Source organism: Sinocyclocheilus anshuiensis, unplaced genomic scaffold, assembly GCF_001515605.1.
Source record: "Sinocyclocheilus anshuiensis isolate Anshui unplaced genomic scaffold, SAMN03320099.WGS_v1.1 scaffold906, whole genome shotgun sequence".
NCBI lineage: Eukaryota > Metazoa > Chordata > Actinopteri > Cypriniformes > Cyprinidae > Sinocyclocheilus > Sinocyclocheilus anshuiensis.
The window spans coordinates 542,987-554,967 of record NW_015540937.1 but is presented as its reverse complement, the minus strand read 5'-3'; the positions used below and the strand labels follow the sequence as shown (position 1 = coordinate 554,967).

At 34.7% G+C, this 11,981-nt stretch overlaps 1 protein-coding gene across 2 annotated transcripts in view; it reads right to left on the bottom strand.

Annotated features, from left to right (window-relative positions):
- LOC107689591 (S-arrestin-like) overlaps positions 1-11,680 on the bottom strand; it is a 28,043-nt gene extending 16,363 nt beyond the window's left edge. The window contains exons 1-16 of one of the 2 annotated variants that reach the window (XM_016487629.1): positions 11,472-11,680; positions 10,184-10,239; positions 9,990-10,050; positions 8,162-8,206; positions 7,874-8,073; positions 7,717-7,776; positions 7,174-7,241; positions 5,845-5,980; positions 5,611-5,695; positions 5,454-5,526; positions 4,115-4,252; positions 2,973-3,050; positions 2,838-2,852; positions 2,708-2,760; positions 1,795-1,798; positions 1,198-1,309 (exon numbers count right to left, since the gene is read on the bottom strand). In XM_016487629.1, coding sequence (XP_016343115.1) covers positions 1,216-1,309; positions 1,795-1,798; positions 2,708-2,760; positions 2,838-2,852; positions 2,973-3,050; positions 4,115-4,252; positions 5,454-5,526; positions 5,611-5,695; positions 5,845-5,980; positions 7,174-7,241; positions 7,717-7,776; positions 7,874-8,073; positions 8,162-8,206; positions 9,990-10,050; positions 10,184-10,231 — 1,158 coding nt within the window. In that variant the 5' untranslated portion in view covers positions 10,232-10,239; positions 11,472-11,680 and the 3' untranslated portion in view covers positions 1,198-1,215. Of the gene's footprint in view, positions 1-1,094; positions 1,310-1,794; positions 1,799-2,707; positions 2,761-2,837; positions 2,853-2,972; positions 3,051-4,114; positions 4,253-5,453; positions 5,527-5,610; positions 5,696-5,844; positions 5,981-7,173; positions 7,242-7,716; positions 7,777-7,873; positions 8,074-8,161; positions 8,207-9,989; positions 10,051-10,183; positions 10,240-11,471 lie in introns of those variants that run through there. The other variant, XM_016487628.1, reaches the window with a different exon arrangement.
- Positions 11,681-11,981: the final 301 nt, after the last annotated feature.

The window sequence follows — 11,981 nt, the reverse complement described above, 5'->3', positions numbered from 1 at the left end:
TATATATATATATATATATATATAAATGAAAACCAATTCAAAATATGAATGAAAACTATAATAGTATATAGACAACACAACACTCAAATAAGCATTGAAATAGATTTATTATTGTTAATGCAACAAGAAATGCTGCTCAACTGAAACACAGATCATTAAAGGTAAACAGGTTTGAGTTTATCTCTGCTGCCATATGTTAAATGTAGGGTCGTGTTCCACCAGGCCATGAGAGTCTTTGGTTAAATACACTAATTTTACAAGACTTTACCACGTTATATGCTACAGGTCTTTGATGATTGAAAATGATTGAAAATGACCAGTCCTTTGGTACAGAGATCATGTAAACACAGCTGTTTTACGGTCACAAATAGTTTAATTAAAGCTCAAAGCATTTAAAGAGCAAATAACAACAGAACAACAGAATTTGCATCTTTAAAAATGTACACTGCAACTAATTTACTGTGCAATACATCCATTTGTGACAAATAAAATGTACTATATATCAGTTTATCCTTACTGAAAGCTCTAGAGTTATAATTTCAGTATTCTAAGAAGTCTTTTAATCTAAATTGGAATAATGTTATCAGAAGTTTTAGGGGGACTTTTTTTTGGTTCTTACATGTCAAAATGCAAATATTTAGCGGCCATGATTAATTTATCTACAATATCCATAATTATTTGCAATGAATATATAGAGACTGCAGGATAAATGGTAATTTGGCCAATTGTTTTTTTCTCACCAGGCTTAAAAAATATTCTTGCATTAGGGCACATCACATCTACCAAACCTTAAAGGGTTAGTTCATCCAAAAATGAAAATTAGCCCATAAATTACTCACCCTCAAGTCATCCTAGGTGTATATGACTTTCTTCTTTCAGACGAATCCAGTCGGAGTTATATTAAAAATTGTCTTTGATCTTTCAAGCTGTTTCATGGCACTCAGCGGGTGTTGCAGTGCATCAGTCCAAAAGCAGTTAAATAAAAAGTGCCCATCCATAAAAAATAAAAAGTGTCTCACACGGCTCCGGGGGGTAAACAAAGGCCTTCTCCTAGGATGACTTGAGGGTGAGTAATTTATGAGCTAATTTTCATTTTTGGGTGTACTAACCCTTTAAGATGCATCCATAAATGCTTACGAATCTTTAAACGCACAAGTCTGCCTACACAAAACACTTATACGTGTCGTCTGTGAGCACTTTCCATGGAGAAGGCTCTCAAGGCTCAGCCGGAGATTCGTCATCGTCGCCGATGACTCCTTTCAGATAGGAGCGTTTAAACTCCTCGAACACCAGGTCAGTTGTGTCTTCACTAAACACACAGAGACAAGAAACTCAATCAACGCCGATAGAATCGCAGATGTGAAGATGAAGAGGAACAGTAAATCAGAAAACAGGGACAAAGGTGTTTTATGTCAACGACACACACCCCTGTTCTGATGTCAGAGTACAGTTTCTATTGAATACTAACAACAGATTTACTGAAAGAACGACGCTAAACTGGGGCTCCACACAAGAGACCGATCGCATTTAGATGGGACACCGATATCGGCGATCAACTTTCCCTTCCCAGAGCCAGCGCGGATCGTTTATCATCTCAAGAGTGTGCGCGATGTTGCAGATTAAACACAGGGAAGTGAACACCACACATTGTGCACTGAACACGTGGAATCAGAGTCACGAGGACTCTATATGGAGGGTATTATATTACAGATATAGCATAAGATCACATGAACCCCACAGAATATACACCCAGATAATGGACAATCACAGTGGAAAATTATAACGGTTTCTTACCTCTCTTTAGGACGAGGAGAACAGGGAGAAAAAAGAAAGTAGATAACATTCAGTTATTATCAGATCAAGTCAAGTCACATTTATTTCTGTAGTGCTTTATACAATACTGATTGCTTCAAAGCAGGAAAATTACAGCGTTAATGTTGTAAAATTCATCATTTATTAAACAAATTACATTTCAGCTCTAAAGCAGCTTAAATTCAGTTAAATTTTTGTTCTTATCCGATAGTGTCAGTGCATATAAATGGATAATATTATTTAATATTAACTGTCTTTTAAATCCCATTCAAATTCACAATTACATGACCTCAGAAGATAATTTGACTCATTAGGTTGTAAAAACAATAATCATGCTTACAGTAATGCACTTATCAGGGTTATTATCATTAACTAAAATAAAACCATTAAAAAAACTTAAATTAATTTGATTTCAGCTAGTTGCAAAAGCAGCTTTTCACATTTTCATTAAGTTTTAACTTGATGCACTAAAATAACTAAAACTGAAATAAAAATTAAAATCTACATAGACATATTTATAAACAAAAATTACAAAAATTGCAAAAACACAACAAAATTACAAAAATGTTTAAATTAAAATGAAAACAGCAAATATAAAAAGAAAAACGAATTAAAAATACTAATAATGATACTAAGTAACATTGCCACATATATTGGAAGTTAATATGAGCACTTACATTTTTTCCTGTGTATGTTAATATGAGTTTAGGTGGATGAATGTCTGGTTATTTATTACTGATCACATAATGTATGTGAGTGAGATTTGCTCCATGTACTGTAGTATTACTGTGTGCGCATTTAATTTAAATTATTTTAGAAACTGAGGTATGATTTGAACTCATGTTCTGTGATGAAAATGAATGTAAAATCATGTTTGGCAATGTGATCAGCTCACCAGGATCAGGTTTGGGATGCATGAGTTTGAAGGGAACCTCCACGGCAACTTCACTGAAACACACACAATTACATCTTACAAACGTACATACTCACAAAGTCAAGACAACTTTACTGGATTCAAAACTCACCTGGATCCAACGATGCTATAAGAAAGCGGAAATGAAGCCATTAGCATCTGAACACTCAGCAAAGCCTTTCCTCAACCAATTAGTTTGGCTCGCAAATGTATGAACCTAAACTCAAAACAGCTCATGTTCACTCACCCGGCTGCATTACTTTTCACCACCACCCTATAGGCCACCAACATGCCCAGAATCTCCTTCAGAACTTCGTCCTTTACACTGCAGAGAATATTATAGAACAGTTCAGCCAAAAATGAAAATTTCCTAAAAATGTCCTCACCCTCAGGCCGTCAAAGATTAGGATGAGTTTGTTCCTTCATCAGATTTGTAGGAATGTAGCATTGCATCAGCGTCTCATCAATGGATGCTCTGCAGTGAATGGGTGCCGTCAGAATGAGAGTCCAAACAGCTGATAAAAACATCACAATAATCCACAAGTAATCCACAGCACTCCAGTCCATCAGTTCACATCTGGAGAAGACAAAAGCTGAAACAAATCCAGCATTAAGACGCTTTTAACTTTAAACCGTTGCTAAAATATGAGTCCATAATCCATAATAACGCTTCCTCCAGTGAAAAAGTGGTCTGGTCTGAATCAGGAGAGAAATCTGCACAGATCAAGCACCGTTTAAACAGTCCAAAACAGCTCTAAACAAATATGTGGGAGGATTTTGGTGTGAGAGACAACAGGAGATGGGCTTTTTCACTGGAAGAAGCGTTATTATGGATTATGAACTCATGTTTTAGCCGGAAGCAACGGTTTGAAGTTAAAAACATCTTAATGATGGATGTGTTTCAGCTTTTGTCTTCTCCAGATGTTAACTGATGGACTGGAGTGCTGTGGATTACTTGTGGATTATTGTGATGTTTTTATCAGCTGTTTGGACTCTCATTCTGACGGCACCCATTCACTGCAGAGCATCCATTGCTGAGACACTGATGCAATGCTACATTTCTCCAAATCTGATGAAGAAACAAACTCATCCTAATCTTAAACTACCTGAGGGTGAGAACATTCAAAGCAAATTTTCATTTTGGGTGTACTATTTCTTTAAGACAAAAACATTTATGGTTTTATCAAATTATCCATGAACACTGAAAAAATGTGTAGGATTTACTTTGTTGCAATTTCTGAGTCAAAATTGTTTAAAGAAACAGTAGAGAAAATGTAAAGAAATGTAAAATAGTTTTTATCTTGTAAACATACTGATTTTTATTTTTATTTTTATATACAACTTTGAAAAATCATTATTTTGTGACAGTGCTGAATGATCCGCACTCACATGCTGGAGGAGGCCAGGTTAGTGTCCTCATTCTTTAGTTTTCCATCCAGAGCGAGTCCCAGTCTCTCACGGTTATTGTCCAGTAGAGGACAGAGTGTGTAAACCTTCTTCAGACTCGTACCAGACGGCACAGTGTCCCTGTGACATCAGAATCAGAACACAAATGATACATATGTAACATTCTGATAGTGACATCATAAAGCTGAGACTCCCTAAATGTTACATTTGAACCTAGTGTGCACTTTAAGGCATCAGATATGCGCTTCACAACATAAAAACTTCAAAATATTCCTATCTGAGAAATCAGAATAATGCAGAATTATTATAATATACCTCATTTCAACCAGAATCTTAAGTAGTGTGTAATCTTCAAATCCCAGAATGCATTGCGACAAATCAAATGAAACCTTTTCAAATCCAAGTAAACTATAGTAGGGTAAACTTCTATAGAGGTACACGAGAGATTATCTAATATCATTTTTGCTTTCCCATGTCCTCTAACAGTGAAAAAGCGTTCCCACGACTTTCCAGAAGAGGAAGAAAATGCGGAGAGATGGATTACAGCAGTTACAGTAAAGAAAGACGTCAGATTTACAGTCACTCCCTCAGAAACGCTATTAGAAATCCTATCGCAGCAAGGTTGACCCTTTTTTTGGTAATTAAATGCCAGGGTAATATTACACAGGGTAATATTAATGATGTATGGTGATATATAATATGGTAAGTATGGTGATATACACTACCTTTTGGGGTCAGTAAGAATTTTTTTAATGTTTTTGAAAGAAATCTCCTATGTTCATCATTTATTTGACCAAGAAAAACTGTAATATTGTGAAACATTATTACAATTTCAAATAACTATTTTCTATTTCATTGGCAAATAACTATTTTCTATGTGAATATGTATTAAACTGTAATTTATTTCTGTGATCAAAGCTGAATTTTCAGCATCATTACTCCAGTCTTCAGTGTCACATGATCTTCAGAAATCATTCTAATATGCTGATTTGCTGCTCAAGAAACATTTCTGATTATTATCAGTTGAAAACAGTTGTGCTGCACAATATTTCTGTGGAAACTGTGATACATTTAATTTTTCAGGATTCTTTGATGAATAGAAAGTTCAAAAGAACAGCATTTATTTGAAACAGAAATATTTTTTTGTTATTACAATTTCAAATAAATTGAATATATTTTTAAAAATCTTATTTACTTGATGTTTTTGCTTACACTATGGATTCAACATGAGCTCATTTATTATGTCATAAGAGCATGTGACATCAATGTGACATCACAGACTCCGCCTCTAAGTATAATAATGGTGTGTGTTTGTACTCGCGTGGTTTCCTCATAGGCCACAGTTTTGACGTACTTGTCGTTAGAGTAAAGCACCACATTAGTGACCTGCTCCACTGTCACAGAGAAAAAGAAAACACTCAGAAACACACCGAAAACACACTTTCCTATCAGTTTTACAGTGAAAAGTGTTTACGTACCTGAGACTGCCAAGTCCTTCACGTTCCTGTTGGAGCTGTTGTCGATGTCCACGCTGATGTTGATCTCCTCTCCATGGTAATACGTCTGAAAGACCAACAATCTCAGATTTCAGCAGATTTACTTATGTTCAGTTAAGGATTAACCAATATGTTTGAATATGTCTTGTGTCAAAAAGATAAAAAAAGAGGCCGAAAAGTCAAAAGAGTCTCTGGATATGATGCAGGACGTCTCACCTCTTTCTCCAGACTGACCCGCATGTGCAGCGGTTTATCAGACATGATGAACTCACAGGTGGTTTCGGCCGATGGAGCTGCGCCTCCTTTATCTAGAGCGTACTGGATCTTTCTGATGGCCAACCGGAACGAGCTCCTGCAGAAAGGCAGAGATGGGTATACAGAGCGCATCGTGCAAACAGCTGGAGTCTACATCCTGGGATTTCCGTCTCAGGACCCTCAAGACCACATGAACACGCTCTGGGTCTTTACAGAATGCTTATTATATCCTAATATCTTCATGCTTTAGAGTTGCATTTAGCAGATTAGAGCTGGGCGATATTAGTGTTTACATTTTGCGACAATTTAAACAATCAAGCAGTTGAGATTTGCTATATAGTAAATATTGCATTACATGAGTGTACAACTGTATGCATGCAGATGAAGTTAGACACACTTATATATTTCTATAAAGAGATTACACCGCCCTGCATCATATTTGCTGCATGAAATCCAATGCTTGTTTCTTACTAATTGTGCAATACTGATTTAAAAAAAAATAGTGGCTGTTTTGCTCAAGCAAGCATGTCACACTTTCTCTTTAAATATGATTAATGTCATAGCATTTTGGCTTACGCCAACCATTTATAAGGTGAAGAAGTCTAGTATTTTCCTTTAAACAGCAAAAAAAACTTCCCCTGAGCCAGATTACAACTATTTGTTCAATTCTCAGCCCTTTTTCACATGTGTGACATTATTTTATGCCTAATCCTGAATTCAAGGTTAGAATTATGGCCGGGGAAAGACGCAAATGCAAACATGAGCCAGATGTTTTCTGCTGCATCTGTGAGTGTTTTGCTGCATCCAAACAGACACAGATAACTATAGGTTTTGTGAAAAAAAGGTTTTTGTCTTTAAATTGAGTATTTGAAAAAAAACATTTCACTCCATATTTTCCACTCCACTCCATATAAGTTAAACGATAAATTTTAAATACTTCTTTTTCTTTAAAACTGACTGCTTTTGTTATTTTGAAGAGTGCATTAGAACTGACACATATAATTATACATACGTACATGCAAAAAATCAGAAAAATTTTCATTCTTATTTTGGGAAAAAACTACGCAATGGAAAGTTTTTATTGATACTTTTGAATTCATCATCTTCAAATGAGGTAATATAAGGATATTTTGGCAAAACTTTTCAAGATGCAGGGCCGGGCCACAGAGTTTTCATTTTGCAAGGACCTGTTCCGGGCCTCAAGGTGTCTTGTACTGGTCTGGTTTCGATCTTTTAGGGGGTCTTATGTTGGTCTGATAATGAATACTGCTCGGTTGTGACTTTTCTTACCTCTTTTGGGCTTTTTCATCTTGATTTTCTGCACAGAAGGCCTTCACCTCAAACTCCACTGCACAACGCTGCACAAACACAAACACTTTTGCTCCAATTAATCACACAAATACATTTCAAACCATGGTTATTATAGTTAACTAAAACTAAAAGCATGAAAAAACTCCCGTTACTTTAAATAAACTTAAACTGAACATTTTTTTTAAATACATACAGTATACATACATAAAATGTGTGCGTGTGTGTGTATAAACACAAACATATAAATGCTAAGCGACTAATAAAAGAAAAAACAAAACAAAACAGAAAAAGCAATTAAAATATGAATATATATGACTAATAAAAGAAAAACAAATTATAAACACACACACATATACATATATATATATATATATATATATATACACACACACACACACATAATATTAAAAAAATAATAATAAAAATTAATAATAATAAAATTCAAATAAAAAAAATATCTAAATTATTCATAAAAAATATAACAGTCTCAGAACACTGAATGTGTATGATTATGATGTTTACCTTTCCTACATCTGTGGGCCCCGGCTGCAGACACACTGAACATGGCAGGTTATCTGGAAACTGAGAGAAAACACAACACTTAAAGTAAAAGTTTGCGTCTGTCAGCACAATTATTGTGCTGTTTTCATGAATAAAAGCGACCCTGAATGACTCTCACCTCAAAGAAGAAGGGGTATGCGTTGTCTCTGAGTTTGCGCAGGATCTTCTCCTGTACTTTGGTATGAATGCTGCGTTCCTTGTCCTGCAGAGGAGGATAGACCTGTGGAGAGCTCAGGAAGATATCCCTGCGAAACGCCATCCCCAACACATCCATATCATCCCAACCGTACCGGAACATACAGGACAGCATGACATAGACTAGAGGAGATGAACACACAGACTTCAACTCATCGACACAGGTGTGAAAGCAGCTCCGCACTGCCATCTGTCTGTGAACGAGTCTCACCTTTCTTTCCTTTCACCTGCTCGGGGTCGATCAGCACAACACCATCTGACACACACCAGAGAGAGACTATCAGTAGATCAGATATTTATTTAACCCTATAAAGTCTACTGTATGATGCAAATTAAGGTCTCTAAATGATCAACATGATCAAACTCTACTGTTTAACCTGTCACACTCAATCTCCTCATGTCTTCTGTCGTCTGATTGAGAGTTTAGAGTTTTGTATCAAGTCGAAGCTCTTTTAGTGTAATTGTAGAAACGCTTCACGTGTCTTTCTGCTGTCAAATCTTGACTGATTTTGATCAAGTAAAGGTCAGAATAACTGCAGTAATATCTCCAGATGAACACTTACTGGACTGAAGCAGCTCAGCTTTACTTGATTCTCCATCAATCATGTTTTAGAGTCTCAAATCTGATCCTCAGGATCTTTTGAGGAGCGTTTGTTTCCAGAAGCTTTACTTTCACTGTTCCTCAGCGGAGGAATGATCTTCACAAGCCTCCAGAACATCTCACATCTTCTGAGGAGCCTTTATTTCTTCAGCGCTCAATCACTGCATTATATGTTTGGAGCATTTCAATCTCATCTTATTACTGGAGATATAGAGCGGCGACTGATATTTAGATCATTTTATGTCAGTATCTGCTGAACTGTTATAAAGATCTCACTGATTTACATCACAAGCAGCAGAATTTCATCATATAAATATCAGCATCTGCAGCAAATTGCATATTTTTGTTCATTTTGAGAGTCTCTGAATAAAATTGAACTGTTTTTCCTCTATATTCTCACTACATCAGACTATATGAGCCATAAAAGCCTGATGGATCAAATATGATTCTCAACAAAAACCATATTTTAAGATTTTTTAAAAATATTTGTCTAAAGGTTCAATAACTTCTTCCATATAAAAAAAAAAAAGATTTTCCTGAATTATTTCATATCTCAGGCTTTACGGTGTTAAAATAATTCAAAGATTTGCAGTGGAGTAAATGGAATTGATTAGATGATTTCATTATTTATATGTGACCCTGGAGCACAAAAGCAGTCTTAAGTCGCTGGGGTATATTTGTAGCAATAGCCAAAAATACATTGTATGGGTCAAAATTATAGATTTTTCTTTTATGCCAAAAATCATTAGGATATTAAGTAAAGATCATGTTCCATGAAGATATTTTATAAATCTCCTACCGTAAATATATCTAAACTTAATTTTTGATTAGTAATATGCATTGCTAAGAACTTCATTTGGACAACTTTAAAGATGATTTTCTCAATATTTAGATTTTTTTGCACCCTCAGATTCCAGATTTTCAAATAGTTGTATCTCGGCCAAATATTGTCCGATCCTAACAAACCATACATCAATGGAAAGATTATTTATTAACCCTTATGACTGGTTTTGTGCTCCAGAGTCACATTTCTTAAAACATGTTTTTCCAAACTGGGGGTTTATGAGTTAATGAAAAGCTAATAATTGATTGTAAAAAATAAAATGTATATATATATATATATATAAAATTACAATAAAACCCGTACTAAAAATATTTGTTTACCTACATGTCACGTGACCATTAAAAGACACCAGAGAACCACAAATAGGCAAATTTGTTGTTAAATTATTGAAATATTAAGTTGGACATTGGGGTTCGGCTGGCACAACAGAAGTTGGAACTTCTGCCTTTTTAAAAAAACAAAATAAAAATAAGCATGACATCATATCCTGCTGCCCATATAGTCACAGTTTGCATTGTTACTATCAAAGTCTGGTGTGGACGCACGTTGAGAGCCGTGATTTGCATGTGAGCTGTGATTGGCTGCTTAACTCACCGACAGGATCAACAAACTCACAGTGATCCACGAAATCCCGCTTCCCCATGTAAACGCCCACCTGTGACATCACACACCGTTAACCAATCACTGGTGACTAACACTAAACCTATGGCACGTCCACAACACAGACATATAATTACACAAAACAGAACTGAAGGACACAACGAAACGAAAGATGGACAGAGACTCACAGACTTGTCTCTGGAGAGTTTCTTGTAGATGACGTGTTTGGGACTCATTCTGTCTGCTAAAGCAGGAACAGAAACAATGATGATCAAAAAATACTTCCTACATTTCTGCATTTGGCAGATACTTTTATCCAAAGTGACTTTCATTGTATTCAAAATATGCATCTGAGCAGTTCTTGTTTTCCCTGCAGGAAGGCTGTGTGTATTCATATTCCTCATCAGCAGTTAATATTCTAAATATTGAAATCATAATATTAAGAGTAGTGAATATGTATCTGTAAATAATCTCACACACTCCTCAGCAGTTTCAGCTCTGAGCCGATGACTCACGACACTAATCTAGAGTAACAGCTCAACACAAACACAACATGTTTGCTTGCCTGTTACTATATTAATTACTCCAATATTAATTATCAATAATTATCGATAATTACTTTATTATAATCACATCAATATATTAGTAATTTATAAGATGTCTAATGTCCACTTTTAATACAATTTCTAATGCTGACTGCAGACTCACATTATTAAAAACCATATTAAAAATAAATAAATTAATAATAATATCTAGCTACCGTCTAGCTACATAATTACTGTATATTTGTTATAAGATTTTTCTTTTTCTCTTTATTAAAAACTATAATAATAATAATAATAATAATAATAAATAAAAATAATTATAATTAGAAATACTTGTTATTAGTATGAAGTCTAATTTTACAATTTGAATAAAAATTCTAATACCGACTGCAAATTCACTTTATAAAAAGCTATAATAATAATAATAATCTTCATGATTACTACTATATATTTGTTATTTCTAAGATGTCTAAAGTCCAATTTAAATCATTTTAATTCAAACATTGGCTGCAGACTCACTTTATTATAAACTATAATAATAATAATAATATCTAATTACTACGGCATATTTATATTTATATATACACATTTATTTCTCCTATTATATATTAATTATAGGATTTTAATAAAAATTCTAACACTGACTGCAGACTCACCTTTTTTCAAAATAATAATAATAATAATAATAATAATAATATATTTGACCACAGTTACTACAATACTGTATATTTGTTTTTAGATGTCTAATGTCCTATTTTAATAAAAAGTCTAAAACTGACTGCAGACTAACTTGATTAAAAACTATAATAATAATAATAATATCTATCACCATAATCCCTATATATATATACATATATAAAAAAAAAAAAATTCTTTTTTTGTTCTGACATCTGCGTCTGAGCTGTGATGTGGTGGTGCAGCAGTAACTCACCCGTCTGTGTTCAGATGCAGCTAATGTTGTGTGTTCAGTTAAAGAGGGAGTGGATGCTGGGTTTCAGGGCCAGTATTTGTAAGCTGTGACTCCGCCCACCGCTAGCCGTTCATTCGGCTCTTTTCCGTCAGCGAGATTAGCGTCTCTGGCTTGCAGAAGTAATGAAGATGCACAACTAATCCAATCACATGCATATAAAGACACTGCTAAACATGCAGGAATATCATTCTTATATCACACACGTTAAATAAGCAACAAGAAAGCATATTTAGTGTAATAACCTTACACAGATTATGTGGGCTCTGAGGACTGAAGGAGGTTTCTTCGGAGGTGAAGGGTCAGTTAGGAGCATATCAACAAATATAGAGCTGGTTCTCAATGTGCATTCCAACCTTACCTTAGTTTACAAGACTAGTTCAACCATAAACAACAGCTCTGTGGTCATTTACTCACCCTCATGTTACTCAAACCAGTGTAACTTTCTGTGAAAGCAGGTGTTTAGCAGAATAT